The following is a 26,871-nucleotide window of genomic DNA, read 5'->3' as shown; positions in this document are numbered from 1 at the left end:
ATAAAAGTGCCCTGTTGTGTTTCTCTTTGTTTAATCCAGTCAATTTCCAAAATCATTGAGGGGGATCTAGACACCATAAAGCAAAATTGGTAGACACCTCAGGCACAAAATTAAGTTTAAAAAGTACATATGGTGGGTCTTCCTCCTCATGAACTAAAGAACAGGATATTTGCTTAGTAGGCAATATAGTAGATTTAACATCTTGGTGCGATTCTTTTTTAATTTTTGAAATAAGGTAACTAGACAATGTTTTACTCATGCATAATCTCTAACTCTCCAGATTTAGGATTAGTCTTAGGAGACTGAACAGTTTCATGATATTGACAGTTACCTCTTTAGCTACTATCAGCCTGATGTTGACTGAGCCAGTGTTATATCCCTATTCTTCAAACTGTTCTGACCTGTACTTTTCCTGGGTAGCTAACTGTAAGGACTACACATCCTAGCGGTTTGCCACTGTAGGGATGCATCAGCCTACTTACACATAGAGTAGGCTGCAGACAGGGACCTGGGTATAGAAAGTCAGCACACGTCTGTGGGAGGGAAAAGGGCAGAAAATGGGGCAGAGTTGGAGATGGTACAGAATGAAGAATAGAGACTTTGAGAGAGGCAATTTTGCAGCTCAGAGGGAAAGAAGACACAATGCCTGATAGTGGTGGTGGTGGTGGGGGGGAATTATACTTGGCCACCTGTTTTCTTTTTCTGGTTCCAGAGTGTATTATTATATTTTTTTTCCAGTGCTTGAATAGAAAAGAAAGCACTTTGCAGTGCTTCCTAGAGACTCCTATCTCTCTGGAGGAGTGGGACTTTAATACTAAAATTTGCATAAACTTTTCTCCTGTGGGTTTATCAGAGTCTGACTTACAATTCAGACACACAAATAAATAAAAGAAGACCTTAATGTGTCTTCTAAAAACAACATTCAGTTATTCTCCCTTTAACTCCTACAGAAACAGGGAGTACATGATTTACTCCAATCCCCTTCTATGACGGAACAGATATGTAGCTACTTAGAATTATTTACACTACCCAACGAAGCAGATCTGGCAGATAATCATGACTTTGAGTGTTAAATCAATTGTTAATCTAAGCCTCATGAAGGCAGATCTGTGTCTGTCTGAAGACTCTTCTTATCTGTAATGTGCCTCCCCAGGACGGTGCCTGACAAATGGCAAAAACTCAGTATTTGTAAAATGAATGAATGAACTGGTTAATAGGTGCTTGTGGAATACTATGTTAAAATTGATATTGAGGCTAAATTCCAGGTCGAGTACAAAGAGTGCCATGAGATTGGAGAGTAGTGGCCATTATTTCATGGACTCACAGCCTCTGCTCTCCTGTAACAGTAGCATCAGGTTACAAGTTCCAATATCTCAAAACTCTGCACAATTTGTTAGACATTAGGAAATTGTCTATTTCAAAGACTCTTCTAGGAGAAGAAAGAATTGTGAAATGCAGAGTGTTTCATAGGCATTTCTTGTGAAACACATACAAATACAGTCCATAGTAAGAATATTATGAGATCACTGGAAAATTGTTAGGAGGTATCATGAGATTGATCATTTTTAAATAGCACTAATACTAAAAGATGTTTGGCTAATAATGGTAGTCACAGAGGAGCATCCTGAATCTTACTTGCTTACTAATTAATCAACAAATATTTAGGGAACATGCTATGTGCCTATAGCTGTCCTCCTATGAGAAGTGACACCTATTTTGTTATCTTTTTCCTGGCAGAATGTTATTAGTCTCATAATCATACCTTATAAAAGTCCAAAGTAGCTGTGATATAATTCTTTAAACAATTATAATGTTTCCAAATCGCCCAACATTTTATGTATTTCTGTATTTATTATTTTATTAATTCCCTTTTGGAGCAAATTTGGTCTTCTGCTTTCATTTTTATCAAACACTTCCATTACAGGTTTATTTTAGTTCAGGGGCACAAAACTTGGTCTCTACTGACTCAGAGGATTATCTCTGGGATTAATATAACTCCAACCATTTTTTGATTACTCACTAGATACACAGCTGTGATTCCTCACTAAATACAAACTGGCTATCATGTATTTATTGTTGAATATTTACTTCAGAACATGTTGTTCTGTTTGAAGGATTTCTTATCCCTGAACAGCATCTGCAGATGTGTTGACATTTCATTTTAGTTTTTAAAAAGAGGGGAAACCATCTTTTGATATCTTCTGAAAAAGCAAACCTGTAGTCTATAGTATTTTTTGGTTTTTGTTTTTGTTTTGGGGGTATTAGGGATTGAACTCAGGGGCACTCGACCACTAAGCCACATCCCCAGCCCAATTTTGTATTTTATTTAGAGACAGGGTCTGACTGAGTTGCTTAGCACCTCACCATTGCTGAGGCTGGCTTTGAACTCACAATCCTCCTGTTTCCGCCTCCCGAGCCACTGGGAATACAGGCGTGCTCTACTGCACCTGGTTCTATAGATGAGAAAAAGAATCTGCAGTATATAGCTTTGTTTATGTATCACCAGATCCAATGTATGAATTATGAACAAACTAATATTTTAGACGTTGATTGCCTGTTATGTAATAGGCACAGTTCCCATCTGAGTCTCATACAGATATAAGTTTTTCTGCATATTAAAGAGAAACTAATACTCTCTTTATCACTATTATTTTATATAAATCCACCAATCCTCTGATATATCAATTTAATTACTCAAGTGATTATATATTTAACTACTTGAATTTATTACTAAATTGTCTGGTTAAATTAAAATTAATGAACTTCTTACACTAATATAGCTTCTTACATTTGTTCCATTCCTCTTCACTTAAACAATCGGTTTTGTTTATATCATGCCATTTATCCCTCACCAGGATCTACTCAGGGCTCTTGGTTCTTTACTTGTAAAAACCAAGGCTCTGTGGGGAACAGTGAAAAAGTATTGACTACAAGATCAGGTGCTCCAATTTCCCTTCCGAGTCTCAGTGGCCACAAGAGATGGAAAGGGGCAAGACCAAAGCAAGAGGACCAGTAGGACAGATGTTGGCCCCTATTTACTTCATGACTTTTGGGGAGGGAGAGAGTTGATAGGCTTGTGGGATCCAGCCAGCAGGTGAGTGAAGGACAGTGAAGAGTCAAGTGACACTCAATTTCTGGTAGGGGTTGTATGGCCAGATGGAGCTTTACCCTACTAAATGACGCTGATGTGAAGACATCATCACACTGGCATCCTCCCTGATACACCCTTGGAGTGGTCTAGGCACTGAAATGAGCATAGCTGAAAAATTGAACCCCCTCCCCCAGTAATTACAGCTATAAAATTCTGAGTTATAAAGAAAAGGGAAAAAACCACCACCACTACCATTGATTTGTTGCATATTACAGAGGATTTCTGGAGAAATGGTGAATTTATACATAAGATATTGTCTTTGGGACAACCTTTTCGAAAAAAGGGTTTTGTTAAAATTATTATTATAATATATGAGTTGTGAATGGCAAGTAAGAAAAATGACCAGAAATGTTTTAAAATGGCATCTCTAAATGATTTAGTACTGTGAGTGTGTCTAATTCAGTGAGTAAGACCTTAAACTTTGCATGTTGAGCTCCCCACACTGTGAAGTTAGCCTATATCCCTCCCTTCTCCAGCCTTGAGCCTTTTGGGGGGCTATTTAAATATTTTCTCTTGGAAAATTATAATTGCAAAGTGAAAAAAATGGGGTGAAGCTGTGGTTAGGTGGCCATCTCTAGTTCTTTGCTGTGAAAGAAACACACTGCTTTTCCTCTGTATCTCTTCTTGACTATGTTTCTCTCTGAGTTCATTAAAGTAAATGGGCTATAGTATGTTCATGAGTTTTTTCCTTCCAATTGTTTTCTCATATGCATAAAACTGATGAGCTCTGCATAATAGCCCAACTTAAGACATAAAAAATTAGCAGACACATTGGGTCAATAACTGAATAGTAGCAGAACTTCTAACAACAGATATTTTTAGAAAGAGAAATAATTATGCCTTTATATAAATGTATTTAGTTGTGAAAAAGCTCTTTCTGGCTAGGGGACCCTGAGCAAGTAAAAATCTTAACAGTACAGATGTTCTGAGAAGCATTCAGTGCACTCATTTGTATAGCAAATTTTCTTAAAATTTTTCTTAAGAGCTTTTACATAATTATTTCTGAAGAGAAGCTGAGTTGGCATTGCCTGCATGTTATAGAAGAGAAACATTCTCAGACACTTGCACAGGAGAGACAGAGTTCATAAAGTTGTCACTTGTCAGGATGGGGATCCAGGTCAGATCCCTAAGTTTAGGCTATTTCTCCTACATTGGACTTTCAGCTCTTGACCTCAAACTATGATCCAATTATTATCATCTTTGAAAACATATAGTTATTACATTTTTAAAAATCTCAATTTAATTTTTTTCTTTCTGTTTTGAGTAATGATAGGGGTATGGCTGGATTTCAGTATGTTTCCCAGTGACAGACCTTACAGAGGCAAATCCTGATTCTGAAGAACTTTGTATGGTGGCCTGATGGGAAAAAGACTTGTTTTGGCATCTGCTCCCTGCACTCTGTCTCACTGCTATATTCTAGCTCACACAACATGGGAAAAAGACACAACTCTATCTACAAAGTTGAGCAGGGCTTTTTAAAATGTGTATCCCAAGCCAGGCACAGTGATGCATGCCTGTAATCCCAGCAGCTCGGGAGGCTAGGGCAGAAGGACTGTGACTTCAAAGGCAGCCTCAGCAAAAGCAAGGTGCTAAACAACTCAAGAGATCCTGTCTATAAATAAAATACAAAATAGGGCTGGGGATGTGGCTTAGTGGTTGAGTGCCCCCAAGTTCAATCGCCAGTACCCGCCCCCTCTCCCAAAAAGTTAAAATATGCACAGTTAAAAGTTAAAATGTGCATAAAATTCAGTTATTGACCCCAATGTGTCTGCTAATTTTTACGTCTTAAATTGGCCCATCAGTGGGCTGTGCAATCAAATTCGTGAGTTGCAACCAGCATTAAAAACACAGAGACTAAATTGGAAAATATCCATGTATACTGCAGATAGTAAGGATAAGTTTTGTTTAGTTATCGTTTCCACTATATCCATATATATTATCTCTCTCTCTCTCTCTCTCTCTCTCTCTCTCTCTCTCACACACACACACACACACACACACACACACACACAAATGTACAGTTCATAGGTATATGTGTCCATGCATGTGTGTATGTGCTTAACGGACCTGATGTAAAAACATATTTCTCATTATAGTAAGTTTTAAAGTGAGAAGGTAGGCTTTATTTGTGCTTTACATATAGGAAAGCAGTGCCAATTGAAAACACTTTTTTGGGGGGCGGGGCACAGGAATACTGAAACAGAAGTCTAGAAAAAACTTAGTAGTAGATATTAGAATAAATATCCACACTAAAAGTAAAGAATAGTCCCTGTCCTTTAGTTGATGTGAGCCACTGTGTGCTACTGTATAAAATACTCACTCCATTCCTAAAGTGGATTTTACCACAAGAGCCTTTGACCCAGGGTTTCTATGGGCAGAAACAGTCTGTCTACAGAATCTGGTAACATATCTGTTATGTGCAAAGCCCTATGGGGGGAGACACAAAAAAAGCAAAGATGTAGAATCCTGTAATTTTGAAATTCCTCAGTTACTTTCTACAACTATAACTCACATTTTTAAGAATATTTTTTAAAAACACAGGTTTTATGTTTTTAAGAGAATAACTACTCTTCAAACATGGGTCTCTGTGAAGAATGAAGAAGACTCCTCCTAGACCTTAACAAGGACCCCTCTTAGTATTGTATGGAGCATGGACACTCTGTCACAACATTGCTTTCCTTTAGATTTCTTCCCAGATTTTCCACAATTGGGTACACATAGGAGGTGCTCAGTAAGTACTGTCTGATGATGGGAAGGTTGCATAGCTGGTGTGTGTCACCCAATTTGCTGTGTGGGTATGGCAAGTGGAACCCCCCCCCCCCACCAAAAATGGCCAACATAACAAGCAGGGACATCAGTGGTAAAACTAGCAATTGTAGACTGACTCACAGAGCCTCTCTGTGTCCACTTCCCTCTGTAATGATCAAATGACTCTTCTAAGGTCCTCTGATGTAAGCTCTTCATCCTAAGCAGGTAGTGATGCTTGCGATGCAGAAGTCATGATGGGCAGCGAGGGCATGGCATGGCTGAACAGGGTGTCAAAGCCTCTAAGGAATTTCAGTGGGATCATTTTTATTTTTGTGAGAGAAACTTTAAGTTTCTATTCATCAAAATCTTCCTCCAAGAGAAAATAGACTAAAACAGTTTATGTTCTGTAGGAAGAAAATAATCAAGATACCAACTTTAAAAAATAAATAAAAAGAACACTTGGCCATACTAGTTGGCTGAATTCTTTAGATCTGGATTTTTTCGGAAATCTATGACAATTACCTGTTATTGCTTGGCTAATGTCTAGTCTTCTGGTTTTAGATTTTAGTTTTCAACATGTACTCATCTCCCCTTCCCCACAACAATCTATCCTTTCCTTATTCCTTGCAACTCTCCCTAAACTTGGCTTCTTCCACTTATTTCTTGATACTTGTTTTTCTTCTAGTACAGGTCTTCCTGTATGAGTTAGTTTTCAAGTCCCAGGGATTATCTATGGTTTCTACCATAGTAGTCACTTGAGGCCCTGTATCTCCAAGAAGCAGGGAATGTAGACAGGCTGGGTAACGGATCCTGTTTTTCTCCTCACGTTCTTACCTGTGCATTTGCTCAAGAGACAGATGAGTACATTGGAGTGAACAAAGTCTGGACTCTCAGCCTCTGGACCACACTTCTGAAACCCAGGTGGCTTTCCCAACACGGTAGCAGGCTGATTTGCACTTATAGAATTCTACTTCAAATGATCTTCTACTAGAAATCTCTAGGAATTTTCTGGTTTATCTGTATACAACTTCATCAAAAACCTAGTATAAGGTCAGGTTTTGCTGGATTTTCTTTGTCCCCCATTTTGATGAAATTGTGAAAGAGGAGAATACAAATATGTCTGAGGTTTAACATATGCATTGAATGTTGTTTGGTATCACAGGTTTTTCCTTGGGAAAGAGACTGCACTATATTCTGGCTATGTGCTCCCTCTAATACTGAAGCATTCTATCCATCACAGCTGATTAGGACCACATGGCAAGAGTTTAGAGCAGAGTAACTTAATTCTTAACCATTTTCCTTTCCAGTACATGAAAATTTGATGGAAGACATTCTTGATATCTTTAAGCCCTGCCATTTCATATTTCCCTTCCAGAAACGTTTCTGTATTGAACACCAAGGGACCTCAATTCTAGTATGGAAACACATGTAATTAGGATGCAAGCCACTAATAGTGGGTTTGTTGGCAGTGAGACCTGTTGCATTTTCTTTCCTTAGCCCCTACCCCAGATCTTGTGTTCACTTGGTATGTTCTTAGGAATGTCATCCTCAGCACTTGATACTACCAGTCAAATGTTCAAGCCATTCTCTTACAAATGAGAGCAATTCCTAGTGCTCCCTAGGCTTCATAATAGGAAATTTTGGCATGCCAGTTCTGTAGAGCCACATGGCTGAGCCTTGCTAGAAAAAACACAATTGTATATCAGTAGGCATTTAGTAGAACTACACAAATACTCAAAAATAATCAGAATGAACATAATTTGAATAAGCCACTTGGATACAATCTAAGACTCTGAAAAGTTGATGACTAGGATGGAATTATGAAATCTCAAAATGGTAGTGAAGTCCAAAGGCAATAAAATTCACCATATGCTCTCATTTCCCCCAAAAAAGAAGTGTGAAAAACAGTGGATCAAAACTTTATTATAGTTTTGAGGATTTATAAAAATATCCAAGTATATCGTTTTAAAAAATGAGGAAGGGACTTTTTCAGAAGAAATCCCCTTAAGCTGAAAAGCCTTTGAGTTTCTGACATTTTATAACTTTGATAATGATAATTAAATGCCTGTTCTGCCTAGAGAGGTAGAGGTAATCTGTTTCGATTTGTATGGTCCTTGCAGTTCTGATACACTTCAATTTTCCCTTATTATTTAAAATATTTATTGTTCTGTCACTTGGAGCCTTTTGCTGAGTTACTCTGGCAGTCATTGTGACTAACTGTGCTTTTCAAAATCTGTGGTTTACTAAAACAGTAAACGCCCCTCCCTTCCTTCTTTCCTTCATCAAATATCAATTAATAAGCTATAGTTGAAACAACATGACCTGAGCTTCATGATACTTTCCAGGTCTTTGACTTTGGAAAATTTGTACAAGAATAATGGCTAATATTTAAGTAGATTTTATTCTCTGTGAAGCACCATCCTAAACACTTTACACACGTGAACAGATTTCATCCTCACAACAACCCAATGAAATTGCACTGTCATGTTTTTAATGATATGTGTGTCTGTATGCGTAAGTATATATATAAAATGAATATTTTTAAAAATTACTTTTTTCATAGCTCAGTTGCAGGTTCATAGCAAAGTCAAGAGGAAGGTACAGAGATATTCCCTATACTCACATGCATCAGCACCAACTTCCCATTATCAATGTCCCCCACTAATACGGTATATTTCTTATAACTGGTGAGCCTACATTGAGACAAGTTAATCACCAAAGTTTATAGTTTACATTAGGGTTCACTCTTGGTGATGTACATTCAATGAATTTAGACAAATGCAGAATGACATGTATCCATCATTGTAGTATCATACATATTGTTTCCACTGCCCTAAAAATCCTCTGTGCTTCACCTAGTCATCTCTTCCCCCAACCTTTATCCTTATCCAGGGCAAACACTGATCGTCTTTTTTACTGTTTCCATAATTTGGCTTTTTCCAGAATTCATATGGTTGGAATCATACAGTATATATCCATTCCAGATTGGCTTCTTTTGTTTAGTAATATGCATTTAAGTTTCCTCCATGTCTTTTCATGGCTTGATAGATCTGTTGGTGCTAAATAACATTTTATTGTCTAGATGTACTACAGTTTATTTAACATTCATCTAGTGAAGGACACTTGGTTGCTTCCAAGTCTTCGCAATTATGAATAAATCTGCTAAAAACATATCCATGCACAGGTTTTGTGTATATAAGTTTTCAACTCCTTGGGTTAAATACCAAGGAACATGATTGCTGGATTATAAGAGTATGTCTAGGGGCTGGGGATGTGGCTCAAGCGGTAGTGCGCTCGCCTGGCATGCGTGCGGCCCGGGTTCGATCCTCAGCACCACATACAAACAAAGATGTTGTGTCCGCCGAAAACCAAAAAATAAATATTAAAAAATTATCTCTCTCACTTTAAAAAAAAAAAGAGTATGTCTAGTTTTGTAAGAAATTACAAACTGTCCTTCAAAGTGGCTGGACCATTTTACCTTCCCATTAGCAGTAACAGTTCAGATTTTGGCTATTCTACATACATATGTAATGGTATCTCATTGCATTTCCCTGATGACATGATATGAACACCTTTTCATATGCTAATTTGCCATCAATACATCTTCTCTGGTAAAATGTTTGTTAAGATCTTTGGCCTATTCTTAAATATGTTTATTTTCTTATTGTTGAGTTTTAAGGGTTCTTTGTATATTTAGAATAACTGTCAGCTGACTTTTGCAAATATTTTCTCCCAATCTGTGGCTTGTCTTGTTATTCTCTTGCTATTGTGTTTGACAGAGCAAAAGCTTTTGATTTTAATGAGTCCCTCTTATCAATTCATTCTTTCATGGATTATGACTTTGATGTTTTACCTAAAAACTAACTGCCATACCTATGGTTATCTAGTTTTTCTCCTATGTTCTGGGAGTTGTATAATTTTGCATTTTATATCTAGGTCTAGGATCCTTTTTGAGTTAATTTTTAAGAAGAGTGTAAGGTCTGTGCCTATGGGGTTTTGTTTGTTTGTTTGTTTTTGTTTTGTTTGCACATGGATGTCCCATTGTTCTAGCATCCTTTGTTGAAAATACTATCTTTGCCCGTTGATTTGCCTTTGTTCCTTTGTCAAAAATTAGTTGACTGTATTTATGTGGATCTATCCTATTTCACTGATCTATTTGTCTATTTTTTTTCTGATACCACACTGTAGTGATTACTGTAACTTTATAGTTAGTCTTGAATCGAACTAAATTTTAGTTAGTCATCCAACTTTGTTCTCTTTAGATAATGTGTTGGCTATGCTGGGTCTCTTGATTCCGCATATAAACTTTAAAATCAGTTTGTCAATAGCCACAAAATAATCTGAGATTTTAACTGAGATTGCATGGAATCTAAAAATTGAACTGTGAAGAGCTGACACTTTGATAATATTGAGTCTTCTTATGTATGAACCTGGACCATCCCTCTATCTATTTAACTTTTTGGTTTTACTCCTATTAGTTTCCTATATTCCTCATACATATAGATTCTTGATATATATTTTATTAGGTTTGTGCCTAAGTATTTCATTTGGTGAATGCTAAAGTAAATAGTATTGTTTTTAATTTCAAACTCTTTTTCATTGTTGGTTAATAGGAAAGCAGCTGACTTTATTATTAACATTGATTGTACAGATTACCAGAACTCACTGTGTTATTTCCATACATGCATACATTGTGCACTGATCATGTTCATCCACCCTCCTTCTATCCTCAAGCCCCTCTCCCTTCCTTCTCCTCCCCCGGCACACCTCCCAGTCCCTAGAAGTCCCTCATAATTTCTCTTTTCCACCCTCCCAGCATTTGGCTTTTTTATATTAACTCTGTATCCTGAAACCTTATTATATTCACATATTATATCCAGAAATTTTTGTTATTGTTTTTTTTTTCAGATTTTCTATACAGATGATCATGTCATCTGCAAACAAAAACATTTTTCCTTTCCTATCTTCCTACTTTTATTTCCTTTTCTTATCTTACTATATAGGACTTCCAATATGATGTTGAAAAGGAGTAGAGAGGGGAGATCCTTGCCTTGTTCCTCACCTTAATGGGAAGCATTACCGTATTCATCTGTTTCACAGAAGGTTAAGTAACTTGCCTAAGGTCATATTAACTAAAAACTTTATCACTTTCTCTCACCACAGAGAAAGTGACAAAGTTTTTGCCCTTAACCACCTCTCATAGTCAGGAGTTCATATATATAAAACATTTGGAACTGTTTGGTGTATAATGCTCACTATATGTGTTTATTACTATTACTGTTATTAGCATCTTTTGAGGCTTGTTTTCTTCATCTGTAAAATGAGGTTAGGATCACTACCAGAAAGTTGTTAGGAGACCCTCAGCTTTCAAGAAGCTTATAATTTGATAGCAGAGCATTATGGGAAAAGAGCAGTACAAGTGGTTGCTCTCCTGGGAAACTCCCTACCTGGTTCCACTCCTCCCCACAGGTCTTCTATATCAACTGGCTCCTACTCATTTTTCAGGCCTGAAATTAAACAGCAGCCTTTCTGGAAGCTGCCCCAGGCTCCTCCAAATAGGAGGGGCGCTTCTGCTGACCGTCTCCTTTCACACAGAACTCATCTCTCACCAGCTTTGCTTGGATCAGAATTCAATCTATTTTGCTTACCATGATAGCCCCAGGACTCAGCACAGGGTCTGGCACATAGAACCATTAAATGTTTTTTAAGTGAGAGAAAGGAACATGGGATTTTAAGTTTATATTAGTTTTGCCTGGCTTCCTTGACTTTGAAGAGGAAATTGAGGGAACAGTGAGAAAATGACCCCAATCTGGAAGCCAAAACTCTGGAAGCCGAAAAAATGTCCAACAGACTAGAACAGTGAACTGTGATTAGCAAAATGCGATTCAACAGGAATAGATATAAAGGCCTATATTTGGCTGGAAAAACTCACTAACTCTCCTTGTTCTATGTGGGGTAACTTGTGGCCTAGACAGCACACCTGCGAGAAAGATTTCAGGCTTTCAGATGACTCAGCATTCATGGAGAGAATGAATCCAACTGTGGGATGCATTAATAAACATATAGTATCCAGAATAAAGGTGGTACCAATATAATTGTTTAGTTTACACCTCAAGAGAAACACTGAACATAGGATTTCCAAAGCAAATTATTTAACCTCTTTATATTACATCATCTGTAAAATGGGTACCTGCCTCATAGGTTATGGGCATTAAATAATTTCACAAGTTTATTTTCATTGGCAAGGAATGACTGAAGGGATTGAAATGTTTAATCTAAAAAAGTAAAGAAGTGGGTATAAAAATAGGAGATGGGAGTGTGATGGTCTCCTTCCAAGTGAAAAAGAGATTAAACTTTATCCTTATGATCCTGGGCGGCAGAACAACTATCTAAGAACAAAAGAAGTCAAGAAGGCAGCTTGACATGAGGAAACACTTTTTAACACCTAAAGCTATCTAAACATGGAATGAACTGTCTTGGGAAAGAGGGAGTCCCCAAAATATGTAGGAAATTTAGCACAGGAAAGGTGCTTGCTTGGTGGGACTGGATGAGATGATGTCTCAGAACCTTTCCATGTTGGGATTCTTTAAGTACTCAGTGTATGTCAATATTATTTACTGATTTCTGGCTCAGGTTCATTTCAAAACAATCCAATGAGATAAACTCTCTCATCAGTCTTTTTCAAAAAGTTGGAGGCATTCGATATGATGTTCAAGGTTGCATACTTCATAAATTATCTAATCAAGCTTTGGGCCCAGGACTGGTTGCCTCTGAAGCCCCTGGTCTCCAATCTGCCTTGCCTGGGCTTCCACCCCAACTTCCTTGCACTTTCATGTGCAGTACAGGATTGCAAACTGGAAGTAGGCATGTCAGATTCAGGCCAGACTGGCAGGCACAGCACATTTGGCTGCCAATACTTAAAATTGGAAGAGTTAAGAATCTGATTTCCTACCTATTTTATGAACTGGAAACTCTAGCCACATTGGCCTGTATTCCCACTTGGCAATAAATGACTATAGTGAGCAAGAGCTCCCCTTTTCAGACCTACTCCTCACATACTAAACTGCCACCAATACCAATCCTACTGTCTTCCCTCCAGTTCCTCCACTCATTTTCCTTCTTTGCCTGGCCCCAGAGGGACATCAGTATAGAACAATCCATACCTAGTGTGAACATTTCAAATGAGTTCAAACAAATCATGTTTGGGGAACAGAACAGTGCCTGTCCTATGTTCTAGATGAGGAAGCTGAGGCCCAGAGAGTCCCCCCGGTGGCAGAGGTCATCAGCATAGCTCCTCCATGAACTCTGGCTCCCAACTTCCCCTGCTTATGAGCAGGAAGTAGGGGCTGTCCTGATGGAATTCATGGAGGCTCTTCTCCAGGAGACCCAGTGTCCCAACGAGAGACTCTGACAAAACCTCCCCTGCCCTTGAGAGAGGAGGTCCTCTCTAATCTCCATGAACCAACCAGGGCTGTTTGTTCTGAGGTGGTCATCACAAAGTCTCTCCTAGAGGCCCCAAAACCTTAGAGCAGAAAGCTAAGAAGGGATCCTGTGACTCAAGCTCAGTTCAAATCGTGGAACTTATCAGTCTATTTTTTCACATTGCTAGGTTCCGTCAGGAAGTTTCATGTTACCTCTGTCTTGGGGCCATCACTTCTCTCCCACTAGGTGTAGACAATTGAAGGTGTAATTGTTCCCAAGATATTCAGGAAGAGCAGGGTCAGATTTTGGTGTGGTGGATATAGTCTGGTCCAGGATTAGGAAACCCAAATTCAGGTTTGGCTTGGCCATCACTAGTCTTCCTGTGCTGTGGAAGGTCTCTCCTCTCTGGTACTCAGCATCCTCATGAGATGCAGTCTTCAGACATCCTAAAAGTCCCTTATTCTTATTTTATGACTCAGAGGAATCATAGAACTTGGAACATGACCAAAAATCTTGCCAGTAGAAGAGTTATAGCAGTTTATTACAGATGCTTGTTTTTCCTTTCCTTCCTCCTTTGTTTCATTTTCCTTCCTCCCTTTCTTTTTCATTCTTTCCTTCCTCACTCTCCTTTCTTCCTCTTCTCTCCTCTCTCTAATGCCTAAACTGACGAAGTTGGAAGATCTGACTGAGGTCAGTCATCTGGAGAGAAGGACACAGAAATCTACCAACTGCGGTTCATGTGACCTGAGGGGCACAGAAAACCAGGGACTTTCTTGACCTGACAGTTTATCAAGCTTACCATCTATCCAGCATTTCACTCTCACTAAAACCTTCAAGTGACCTAGAGTTTAGCTATAAATTTTAAAAATTATGTCCCTATCCCTCTTTAAGGCAAAATTTACTATTTACTTTTTCCTCTAATCAATATGAACAATCCTGGTGGGGGGCATTGTGCAGGTGTTGTCTATGCAGCTAGACCATAAGAACCTTGAGTCCCTGGCCTGGGCCTGATGCACACTGCCAGGTACATAATACATTCTAATTCCCCCCCTTTTTTCCCCTGCCCGCCTCATCTGATTTCCTTTCCATAAACATCTGTTGATTGTGTGCTGTGTGGGGTAGGGTGATAGATTATCCTGATCCCCTGAAGCTAGAGCCCCCTTCCAAGGGGCAAATTCATAGAGGCAGGAAAGAGGCTGAGGCATCATCCTCGTTCTTTTCTCTCTTGACCCTTCCCTTTTCTCTTCTCCTGCTATTCCACCCACTGTGATAAGCAAGGCAATAAGGCTTCTAAGCAAAAATCACATCTGAAGAAAGGTAGGTAGTAAGTAAAGAGCTTTGTTATCTTTGTTGCTTCTTATTTTGTGGTACACATATAAATCTGTTTTTTAAATATTTTAGGATAGAAACTTGAATCTAAAACACAACGGCCTTTCTCTGTTTACCTTGCTCTAACAGAAATATTTTTGTAAGGTCTCAGTGGCAGAAATGGGCAATTAATATTCCTTGGTCACTACTTTTGAATCTGGGTATTGATCCACCAGTAGTGATGACAATTGTTATGTGATACTCGTTTAGATGACCAGGATAAATTACCAGAAAATACTGAATTGCATGTTCCATGTGGAATGAACTACTCAGAAGAACCCATAGAGTGAAGAGTTGTCCCTGGAAGATATCCAGAAATTATTCCAGCTCAGAAAACAGTAGGTCACTATTTCTAAGAAAGAGCCCAAAGTTTTGTTTTCTTTTGAAATAAGTTTTTATTGGGATGTAATTCACATACCATACAATTCATCTATTTAAAATGTAAATTCAGTGGTTTTTAGCATATTAACAGATACATGCAACCAGCAATTTCACAATATTTCATTATCGCAAAAACTCTTTGACTCTCACTCATTGTCACCTCCACTGCCATGGTCCTCCAGCCCTGAGCAACTGCTAATTTCCTCTCAGTTCCTATAGATTTGTCTCTTCTGGACATTTTACATAAGTAGAATCATACAATATATGGTCTTCTGTGACTGGCTTCTTTTTACTCAGCATATTTTTTAATCATCTGTTATACTGTGTATCAGTCCTTCACTTCTTTCTATTGTTGAATAATAGTCTACTATATAGATAAGCTCATTTTAGCTATCTGTTTATTAGTTGAATGACATTTGGGATGTTTCCACTTTTTGACTTTTTAAAATAATGTTTCAATAAACGTTGCATGTAAGCTTTTGTGTCGACGTAAGTTTTCATTTTCTTGTATAACCAGGAGTGGAACTGCTGCTGGGTCATATGGTAACCCTATGTTTATTTGAGGAATTGCCAGATTGTTTTCCAATGTGTTTGCACCATCAGCAATGGATGAAGGCTCTGATTTATCTATGCCCTTGCCAACACATGTCACTGTATCTTTTTTTTTTTTTTACGACGCCCACTTTAGTGGTATGAAGTGTAATCTCACTATGGTTCTCATTAGTATTTTCCTAGTGGCTCATGATGTTGGACATCTTTTTATGGGTTTATTGATCCTTTGATTTTGTCTCTGGAAAAACGTCTGTTCAGATCCCTTTCCCACTTTTAAATTGTGTTATTTGTTTTTATTATCAAGTTGCAAGAGGTCTTAAATTATTACTACTTTATATATGTTGTAAATACATTTATATATTCTAGAGATATGAAACACGTCTAGATTTATATATTCTAAATATAGCTATTATACAACTATATTTTTAAAATATATATGGGTATATATAAATATTTTCTTTATTCTTGATATAAGCACCCTAGCAGATACATAATTTGCAAATTATTGTCTCCTATTCTTTGGGCTATCTTTTCAATTTCTGGATAATATTCTTAAAAGCACACAAGTTTCTAATTTTGATGAAGTCCAATTTGTCATTTTTTTTCTTTTATTGTTTATAGTTTTGATATCATAGGATAATTTAACTCTGATTCCTTTTAAGAGATTTAGAGTTACCTCTCACAGTTAAGTCTTTGATCTATTTTTGGTTAATATTTATATATGGTGTTGTATAAGAGTCCAACTCCATTTTTGCATGTGGAGTTGTTCTAGCAACATTTATTGAAAAGATTATGCTTTTCCCATTGAATGGTCTTGTTGGAAATCAGTTGACCTGGGTTTATTTCTGGACTCTCAGTTCTATCCCATTGATCTCTAAATCTGTCTTGATAACTGTTGCTTATAGTTTTATTTATTTGTTATTTGTTAGTTTTTGGTATTGGGGACTGAACTCAAGGGTTCTTTCCCACTGAACTACAACCCCAGAACTTTCTTCAGACAGGTTATTAGTAATACCAAGGTATCACAAGAAATCAAAAACATGGTCAGAAGTGGGTCAATAAAGCAAACTTTACTTCTGTGAGAAGGGTGTACTACCAAAACTTGGCTAGCAAGTGCTTTGGGGAGGTAGTCCACCTGCTTTTATCCCTAATGCAGTGCTTCCCCTTACCCTGATAGGAGGAGCTCAGGGTTACAATCTACATGATTAACTAATTTTAAAATTGGGGCAGACAAAGGGAAAGGCTATATTTTAAAATGGTTACTTGGATCTTTACATCCCAGGTAAAGTTAAATACTATTTCTGAAAATGGACCATCTAACTTTCTGTTTCTCGCAGGGTCTCGCTGAGTTGAGGGCCTATGTTGCTAAGGCTGACCTGAAACTTGTGATCTTCCTGCCTTAGTCTCTCAAGTTACTGTACCACCATGCCTGGTGTTATTGTTTATAGTTTTAGTTTAGAAAATGAGATATATTGAGTCCTCCAATTTTATTATTCTTTTCCCAGATTATTTTGTCTATTCTGGTCTCTGGCAATCATCTAGAATTTTAGAATTACTGTCAACTTCTACAAAGAAGTTAGCTGAAATTCTGATAAGGATTGCATTGTAGTAGATCACTTTTGCAAATACTGACATCTTAACAATATTGTCTTCCAAACCACAAAAGTGGGACATTATCCCAATTATTTACATCTTCTTTAATTTCTTTCTACAATGTTTTCCAAAGTGTAAACTTTGCACTTCTTTTGTTTAGTACTAAGAACTTTATTCTTTTTGATGCTGTTGATAACAGAATTGTTTTTATAAATTCATTTCCAAATTGTTCATTGCAAATTATAGAAATATGATTCATTTTTATATATTTATCTTGTATCTTGTAATCTTAGGATTTTCTTTATACAAGACCATGTTATCCAAAATTAGAGACTGTTTTCCAAAGCATATCAGATTAGGCCCTGACTTCCTTAATAAGACTTCTATAACACAAGAATTAAAATCAAGAATCAATAAACAAGATGGATTCAAACGAAAAAGCTTCTTATCAGCAAAAGAAATAATCAGTGAGGTGAACAGAGAGCCTACATTTTGGGAGCAAAGTTTTACTACATGCACATCAGATAGATTTTTTACTTCTTTATATTCTCTAGATATTAGTACTCTATCTGATGTGCATGTAGTAAAACTTTGCTCCCAAAATATAGGCTCTCTGTTGATTGGGTTACTTTTTTTTTTTTTTTTTTGGTGTTAGATTTTTTACTTCTTTATATTCTCTAGATATTAGTACTCTAACACCAAAAAAAAAAAAAAAAGTAACCCAATCAATAAATGGGCCAAGGAACTGAACAAAAAACTTCTCAGAAGATGATATACAATCAATCAACAAATTTATGAAAAAATGTTCAACATCTCTAGCAATTAGAGAAATGCAAATCAAAACTACTCTAAGATTTCATCTCACTCCAGTCAGAATGGCTGCTATTAAGATTACAATCAATAAGTGTTGGCGAGGATGTGGGGGAAAAGGCACACTCATACATTGCTGGTGGGACAGCAAATTGGTGCAGCCAATATGGAAGGCAGTATGGAGATTCCTTGGAAAACTGGGAATGGAACCACCATCTGACCCAGCTATCCCACTCCTCAGTCTATACCCAAAGGACTTAAAAAACAGCATACTACAGGAATACAGTCACATCAATGTTTATTGCAGCATAATTCACAATAGCTAAACTGTGGAACCAACCTAGCTGCTCTTCAGTAATGAATGGATAAAGAAAATGGGTTACATATACACAATGGAATATTATTCAGCATTAAAAGATAATAAAATCATGGTATTTGCAGGTAAATGGATGGAGTTGGAGAATATAATGCTAAGTCAAGTTAGCCAATCACAAAAAAAAAAAAACAAATGCCGAATGTTTTTTCTGATTTAAGGATGCTGATTCATAATGGGGTTGGGGGTGGGTATGGGAGGATTAGATGAACTCTAGATAGGGGAAAGGAGAGGGACGGGACGGGAAGGGAAGGGAGGGGGCATGAGGGTAGGAAAGACAGTGGAATGAGATGGACATCATTACCCTAAATACATGAAGACACAAATGGCATGTATGAAGACACAAATGTACACTTTGTGTAAAACCAGATATGAAAAATTGTGCTCTATATGTATACTATGAATTGTAATACATTCTGCTGTCATATATAACAAATTAAAATTTTTAAAAAATCCAGCTGAGGGCTGGGGATGTGGCTCAAGCAGTAGCGCGCTCGCCTGGCATGCGTACGGCCCGGGTTCGATCCTCAGCACCACATACCAACAAAGATGTTGTGTCCGCCGAGAACTAAAAAATAAATATTAAAAAAAAATTCTCTCTCTCTCTCTCTTTCCCTCCTCTCTCACTCTCTCTTAAAAAAAAAAAAATCCAGCTGATTTCATGATTAAAACATTCAGCAAAGTAGGAACAGAACAGAACTTTCTCAAACTGATAAATTACACTTAAAAAACAAAATAAAAACAGAAAACAAAACCCCACAGCGAACACCATACTTAACAGTGAAATACTGAATGTTTTTTCCGTAATATCAGGAACAAGACAGGATTTTTCATCTCCATCAATTCTACTATACTAGAGGGTCTAGCCGTGGCAGTTAGACAAGAAAAAGAAGTAAAGGTATCAGGATTGGAAAGATTTGGGCCTACTTTTTCTTCTAACAGGAGCAGTATCTCTGGTTTAATTCCTAGGCCCTTGATCCACTTTGAGTTGAGTTTTATGCATGGTGAGAGATAGGTGTTTAATTTCATTTTGTTGCATATGGATTCCTAGTTTTCCCTGCACCATTTGTTGAATAGGCTATCTTTTCTCCAATGTATGTTTTTGGAGACTTTGTCTAATATAAGATAACTGTAGTTATGTGAGTTTGATCAGTTAGATTTTATAAAATACTTTCTATACCTATTGTGATAATCATATGGTTTTTGGATTTTGCTGTATTGATATGGTATATTAATTACATTGATTGCTATTGAGATGTCAAACCAGTCTTCTTGTATTCCTGGGACAAATTCCCCTTGGTCACTGTACATAATGCTTTTTACATGTTCCTGGATTTAATTTACTACTTTGTGGTTCTTATTGTTCCTAAACCCATATACTACTCTGTAGTTTTCTTGTAATGTCTTTTTAGTTTTGGTATCAGTAATTCTGGCCTCATGGAATGAATTCAGAAATTCTCCTTACTCTTCCTATTTTTTGGAATGATTTGTGAAAAATTAGTATTATCTCTTTCAGTTTGGTAGAATTCACTTGCCATTTGGGCCTCAGCTTTACCCTGTGAGCAGTTTTTTGTTTTGTTTTGAAATTACAAATTTGATCTCCTATTATAGGTCTGATTGGGTTGTCTATTTCTTATTGAATTAGTTACAGTAGTTTGTGTCTTTCTAGGAATTTATCCACTTCATCTGTTATATAATTTATTGGCATACAATTATATTATTTATAATACTTTTTGCTTTAGTAATGTCAGTAGTAATATTCACTGTTTCACTTCTGATTCTAGTAATTCACGTCTTCCCTCTTTTTTTTCTTGGCTTATCTGACAACTTTGTCACTTGTGTTTGTTTCCAAAGAATCAGCTTTTTGTTTACTGTTTTTCTCTATTATTATTTTTCTCTTTAGTTTCTACTCTAACATATCATTTTCTCCCTTTTCCTTGCTTTAGACTTGGTATGCTATTCTTACCAACATCCAAGGTAAAAGGTTAGATTATTGATTTGAGATCTTTCTTCTTTTTTAATAGAGACATTTGCATGTGAATTTCTCTCTAATTACCGTTTAGCTTCATCCCAAAAGTTTTGCCATGTTGTTTACATTTTCATTCATTTCAAAGCATTTTCTAATTTCCCTTGAGATTTCTTCTTTGACCACTAGTTATTTGTTATTTAATTTCTACATTTTTGAGAGTTTCCCAAGTTTCTTCCTGTTATTTGTTTCTAATTTAATTCTACTATAGACAGACAACATACTTTGTTATTATTTATCCTTTAAAATTTATTACATTTGTTTTATGACCTAGCATATGCTATGTCCCTAAGAATGTTTCATGTGTACTTGAGAAAAGTGTATACTGCTGTGATGGGAAGACTATTCTAGAGATCATTGTCAGGTATAGTTGGTTGACAGTATTATTCAAATTATCTATTCCCTTTTGATTTCCTGTCTTGTCGTTCTATTCATTATTGAAAGAGGGTACTGTAATCTCCATTTTTATTGTTGAACTGCCTATTTCTTCCTTCAACTCTATTTCTGTTTTTGCTTCATGTAGTTTTGATGTTCTGTTGTTAGGTATGTATGTTTTTAATTGTTATACATTCCTCATGGATTGACCCCCTTATTCTTATTAAATTTTCTTTTTTATCTCTACTAACATTTTAAAGTCTATTTTGCCTGATGTTAGTATAGCGACTATAGCTTTGTTGCAATTGCTTCAAAACTCTGTTTGGAATTGTCAAGAGTTTCGATGGACAGTATGAGTCAGTATAGAACTTGCCTCTCTTCTCTTTTCCTTTTTTTGGGGGGGGCGCTTATATTTCAAATGAAATATTTCACTAATTGACAACATGCCCTTGATTATTAGGGATGATCCATTGCATAAAGATGGAACTGTCTAGATGGAACTGTCTTCATGGGACTGGTTAATGAGTTTTTATCCTCTCCATTTCATCCTCAATAAATGAAATAATATTCATCCTCAATAAATGAAATAATATTCACCCTCAATAAATGAAATAGTTTGTGTCTTTCTAGGAATTTACACATCTTTCTTAAAGTGACTAAGAACCCTCATGACTAGGACTTGGAGGTAAGGAAAATGAAAATTAAGGGAAAGGAAATCTGGGAAAAGTTTATAAAGATCATAAAAATGTAAATGTGCTAGAAAATAAGATATTTACTCTTGAACCCTTCTGAGTAAAAAATATCCTTAAATTTCAGGAGTCACTCATGTGCTCTGAACCCAGCAGTATTCCTAGGTGATGCCAGTAGGAAACAGAGTAGAATAAGGATGGCATGCTGGGGCCCTGATGCTTCTTAATGTGCCCATGACTGCAGATTTCAAAAGGAAAAAACACATTTTAAAAATAGACATAATTCCATTCTGAGCAAGGGTCCCTGTTTGATCTTTCCCTGTGTCCAAGCACACTTCTTGTCCTGAAGGATAAGTGACAGTCCAGATACTCCCATTGGGTGAAAAAACCCTCATATTCTATGCCAGTTTCCTGTTACTGCTTTGAGCTCTAAGAGTTCAGAGAGGTGAGGGCAGTGTGACCTTTACCTAGCTGTGTGTTGGCATGCATCCCTGGTGACAGTGTGTCTGAGCTGCCAGTATACTGGCAATCTTTGGAGCAGGTCTTCCTCACTCTTTTAACAACCAGCCAATTTGGTCTCAGGAAACCACTCTGCAGTTGTAGCTGGGTTCAAAAGTCATTTTTAATTTTGTGACAAAAACAAATGTGCCCTACGGGAGTAGTAAGTGGTTTTACTGGTGATATTAATGGAACCATGACCTCTTCTGTATCTATGGTCCTACAAAACAAAATATGTTTGTATTATGTCAGACAAGTTCTTTCTTAGCCCTTCCTTGAAGCAACTACAGAGGAAGTATACTATTAATAAGCCAGAGAGTAGTGGTGTGTGTGTGTGTGTGTGTGTGTGTGTGTGTGTGTGTGTGTGTGTGTCTACAGTCATAAGCTCATCTACAAACCCAGTGGATTTATAATGACACCACTGTCATAAAAATCATGTGGTTTGAATTGTGTTTGAATGAACATAAATCACTGAAGTTCTGACATCTTTGAACAGAACTTTTATGGGCCCAGTGCTAAAACTGAAGTTGGCTTTTATTTTAATTACTTGCTTATTTATTTGCAGTACTGGGATGAAACCCAGGGGTACTTTACCACCCAGCTCTTTTTATTTTGAGACAGGATCTTCCTAAATTGTCCAAGCTGGATTGTAAGTTGAATTTGCGATCCTCCTACCTTAGCTTCCCAAGTAGCTGGGATTACAGGCATGTACCACTTAGACCAGTTTGGGATTGGCTTTTAGAGGCCAACAGCAGTGGTAAAATTTAAGTGTTTAGGGATCCAAAGAGACAAAGGGGAAGAAGAAATTCAAGGCTTATCAAATTAGCCACTCTAATTTTCATTTGGAATTAGCATTTCACTACCCTAGAAATGACTCTACTGATGTTTACTATTTCCTGTAGGGACTTTTAATGCCAGTGTCCTTTGTTTTTCAACATTTTCATGGTTGTTTAAGGAGACAATAAATTAAATATGAAGGATTTACAGTTTAGTTGAATGAATTAAACCATTTCCTGGTGTTTGTGTTTACCTTGGGAGTCACAAAGGAGACAAAAATGTAGACTCACAGGAGGAAGGAAAGGAATGATCAAATCCCAATAGTTCCTAACTGAATGTCTAGCTCAGCAACTTTATTTAGAGGAAGAATTTAATGCTGATAAGAAACTCTTGCTTCCATTTAATTAACTTTTCCTATATGCATATGTTCTACACACATTGAAAATTCCTAATAAACATACAACTTTATTAATCCTGACAGTTAATGTCTCATTCTATTATAGAAGACAAAACTAAATCAAATGCAAAAATGTATACATTTTCTTAAGTTAAAACATACTTTATAATTTGTTTTAACTTTAATTGATTACTATTGTAAAATAATACAAAATCATTCTAGAAGAAGGTAGATAAGAAAGTAACTCATGGAGCAACCACCAAAGATAATTATAGATAACATTTTAGTGTATTTGCTTCTATTTTAGTGTCTTTTCTATGCCAGCATGCGTCTGAAGTCAAGGTGTTTTCAAGGACAAGCCCATTCTGACACTTGTTGAAGAAAACATCCTTGTCTCTTGCTACCCTCTGGTGGTTTCCCTCCAATCCATGGCATTCCTTGGCTTACAGATGTCACATCAGTTCCCATCTTTGTCCTTAGATGGCCATCTTATAAAGGATGCCAGTCATATTAGATTAGGGGCCCACTCTGCTTAGCGTACTTAAGTACATTTCAGCAACCCTATTTCCAAATCAGGTTACTTCAGAAGCATGGGGTGTGGGGGAATTAGAACTTCAAACATATCTTTTGTTATTGTTCTGGGGGGCACAACTCAACCCCTAACAATCAGTGTGTCCACCATCTGTTCTAGGCAACCACTGCCTGACAACTGTTCTTGTTTTTTCCCCGATTCATTCTCCATTCAGCATTAAGAATTTCCTAACTGATTGATTTGAGAGGACCAGTAGGCAGGTGAAAGCCTGGCTGGTTCTTTCGGGTCGAAATGGAGAAAGTTTACTCTGGGCACGTAAGGCTGGAGCCAAAGTGGGAGAATCAGAACACAGTGATTACAGAAGAGATGGCTGCCTGAGGGGGATTCCTGAGGGCAAGGGCAAGGTGGACAGTGAGAATGTTTCTAAAAGCATCTGATGTTCATTCTGGTTGGAGGTGTGTGGGGGGGGAGGGATGATTTATAGGAAAGCTAAACAGGAGGTTTGAATCCTCTTTGCCTCTGAGATGGGCCAAATGCCACACTTAAAAGGAGGAATTTTGGTAAAAATTTGAAGTCTTCCAGACCTCTCTGCAGGGACTTGCATATATTTTGCTCTTAGTAGATAAGAAGTACATACTAAAGAAACAGATCTAATATGCATATGAAATAAATGCAGTTTTCAACACTGTTTCTCACACTTTGTACCCTCCCCCAAGCAGCTCAGATTTTCTTATTCATTATTCATTATTCATTACCAAGAAAGGTCTAGAAAATCTTTAAATCATGCTTCTATCATCCAATGATAATCCTCTAACCAATTACACTTCTGCATCATCTCTAACTCCAAAGGGAATTAACTTTCCACACTGCACCTGTGGCTTTGAGTTGTCACAAAGGCTCTGGAGGGTGCTTCCTGGAGAACTTAGCATAGCTGTGGTAAGAACAGTCTCCTCTCTCACTGCACTTCTATAGCTTTACCCCACAGCAGTCCCCCATATCTCACTTGCATATTAGGATATCAGAGCAATCCAATTGAAAGCCAACAACTAAATAAAAAATTTGGTTTTATTTGGCAAACTTTCCTTTTCTGGGCAGAAACATAGAAGTCCAAATTCAGAGACAAAAGAGTATGAATTTAGGAATTACTTTAAGGGGAGTATGGTATATCCTTGGCTGTGTGTTGAGTACCTCACCAACTACCGTGTCTACATGTTTCTATTTCAATCACTTTTATGTTTTTTTTTTTTAAACTGTGGTTTTTTTTTTTTTTTTTCAGATATAGGTAGACCTTTCATAGAGATGTACAGTGAAATACCTAAAGTTGTATATATGAAGGAAGGAAGGCAGCTTGTCATTCCCTGCCGGGTTACATCGCCTAACATCACTGTTACCCTAAAAAAGGTAAAACTGGGCAATGCTACTTTTAAGAGTGTTTTTATTGCAAATGAGTATAATAAAGTTTTAATCATTTTGTCTCTCTGAAACAATTTTCTTAGATATTTGGGCTTCTCACTGGACTTATCTATAGTATCCTTTTACTACAAAATACTATTAGTTATACCTGTATATGCTTTTAATTTTTAGGATAAAATAATAATTTCTTAAGCACAAATCTACATAAATAATGAAAGAACTAAAATCATGGAGCTTTTAATATATATTCGTAAGTCCAAATGTATGCAAATGTGAGAAAAGCCAATTCTATTGCTTGTACAAATTAATAACTTGCCAGTGGTTCATCAAGATCAATGCTGAAGACAGACTGTCAGCAGGGTGCCTAATTCTCCAGGCATTGACATGCTCTTGCTTCATGCCATGAAGCCATCACCAAATTTGGTTTAAAGTTGAGGAGTTCCTGGTGACCAAAAGAAAAGCTTACCTCATGCTGGATACCCAAATTTAGCCTTTTATAAAAAAAGAAGGGGGGGGGGGGAGGAATCCATCCATGGGACTTTTCTTTATATTATGCTGAAAGCTGTAAAAGAGATTTAGAGTGGAATCCAGTAAAGACAAGCTTCAATGTGACATTCTAGCTAATTCATCAGCAATTAGAATTAGGAGTATACTAGAACTACGGACTGGATAAAAACTCCCCAAATGAAAGCTGTACCAAATCTTGAAAGCTTAGAGCTTTTAAGATTAAACCCCCAATGCAGCACCTCACACTGTTCACCACATAGCAGGTACTCCAAAAGTGTTTGGTGGTAGTGGTGGGGAAGTTGAAAGCATTCAAGTTGTGAGTCTCGTATCACCTATTAACACTGAGTCCTGAAGTGTGATGAGGTATCTCCTTGACTTCTTCCTTTGCAGTCACTTTCCTATATTCCTAACTCAACTTAAGCCCTCAATGTAGTCCATCAAAGTCAGATTTTGGCCTCCATTATATCTGTGTCCCATTGCCAGCAAATATAAAAATCACTGGATATCACACCAGAGAAGTCTAACTCCTCAACTGATCTCGAAAATATTGGGGACTACTGGCCATACTAAGCATTACAGCCAAAATTCTGACTTCCCATTTAGGTATCCCTGCCCAGAAATTTCTTGAGGCTGCCATCTCCCTGTCTACTTGAGTATCTCATATGACATCCACCCTTCCTACATAATGGTTTAGTTTGCATAAGAGAAAGGAGAACTAGAGCTACTCAGAGCAGAGGCTGGTGCCACACTACCACTAACCTACTGGCCAACCAAATGACCCAACCTCTGTCCACCTCAGTAACCCCATTTGATGGGTGGGGTGATTACAGTGGTACTGCCTTGCAGGTTGTTAGGAAGACCAAATAAGGCAATATATGGAAAGTATTTAGACCAGTGTCTGACACAAGACATGCCCAATTAAAGGGTCCGCTACTAGTATTGTTTATTTTTAATTTTAATACTCAATACTTGATTTATTACCAAGTCATGTTTTCAGCTGCATGGCATTACACCTCTTGGTCTAAGATAATAATTGCTACATGATCAACATGTAGGAGAAAACCAAGGGGAGCCACGCATGGTGGCACCTGCCTATAATCCCAGCAACTAAGAGGCTAAGGCAGGAGGACTGCAAGTTGGAGGCCACCCTGGGCAATTTGGTTACAGGAATAGGGACACTTTGCTCTTTCATGCAGACCCTAATGGAGATGGGTTTCCTGTCACAGGTAGAGCAAAATAAGTTATTTACTCTGTTTTAC

General features: G+C 37.2%; 1 protein-coding gene across 1 annotated transcript in view; it reads left to right on the top strand.

Annotated features, from left to right (window-relative positions):
- The window catches only part of FLT1 (fms related receptor tyrosine kinase 1), a 169,955-nt gene that overhangs the window by 20,181 nt on the left and 122,903 nt on the right, over positions 1-26,871 (top strand). Inside the window, exon 4 of the mRNA XM_081300650.1 lies at positions 24,761-25,093. Coding sequence (XP_081156776.1) covers positions 24,761-25,093 — 333 coding nt within the window. The remainder of the gene's footprint in view (positions 1-24,760; positions 25,094-26,871) is intronic.

This window comes from Spermophilus citellus (assembly GCF_964194105.1).
Source record: "Spermophilus citellus genome assembly, chromosome: 1".
NCBI lineage: Eukaryota > Metazoa > Chordata > Mammalia > Rodentia > Sciuridae > Spermophilus > Spermophilus citellus.
Note: the sequence above shows the minus strand (reverse complement) of the source record. Positions and strands in the feature narration are given on the sequence as shown.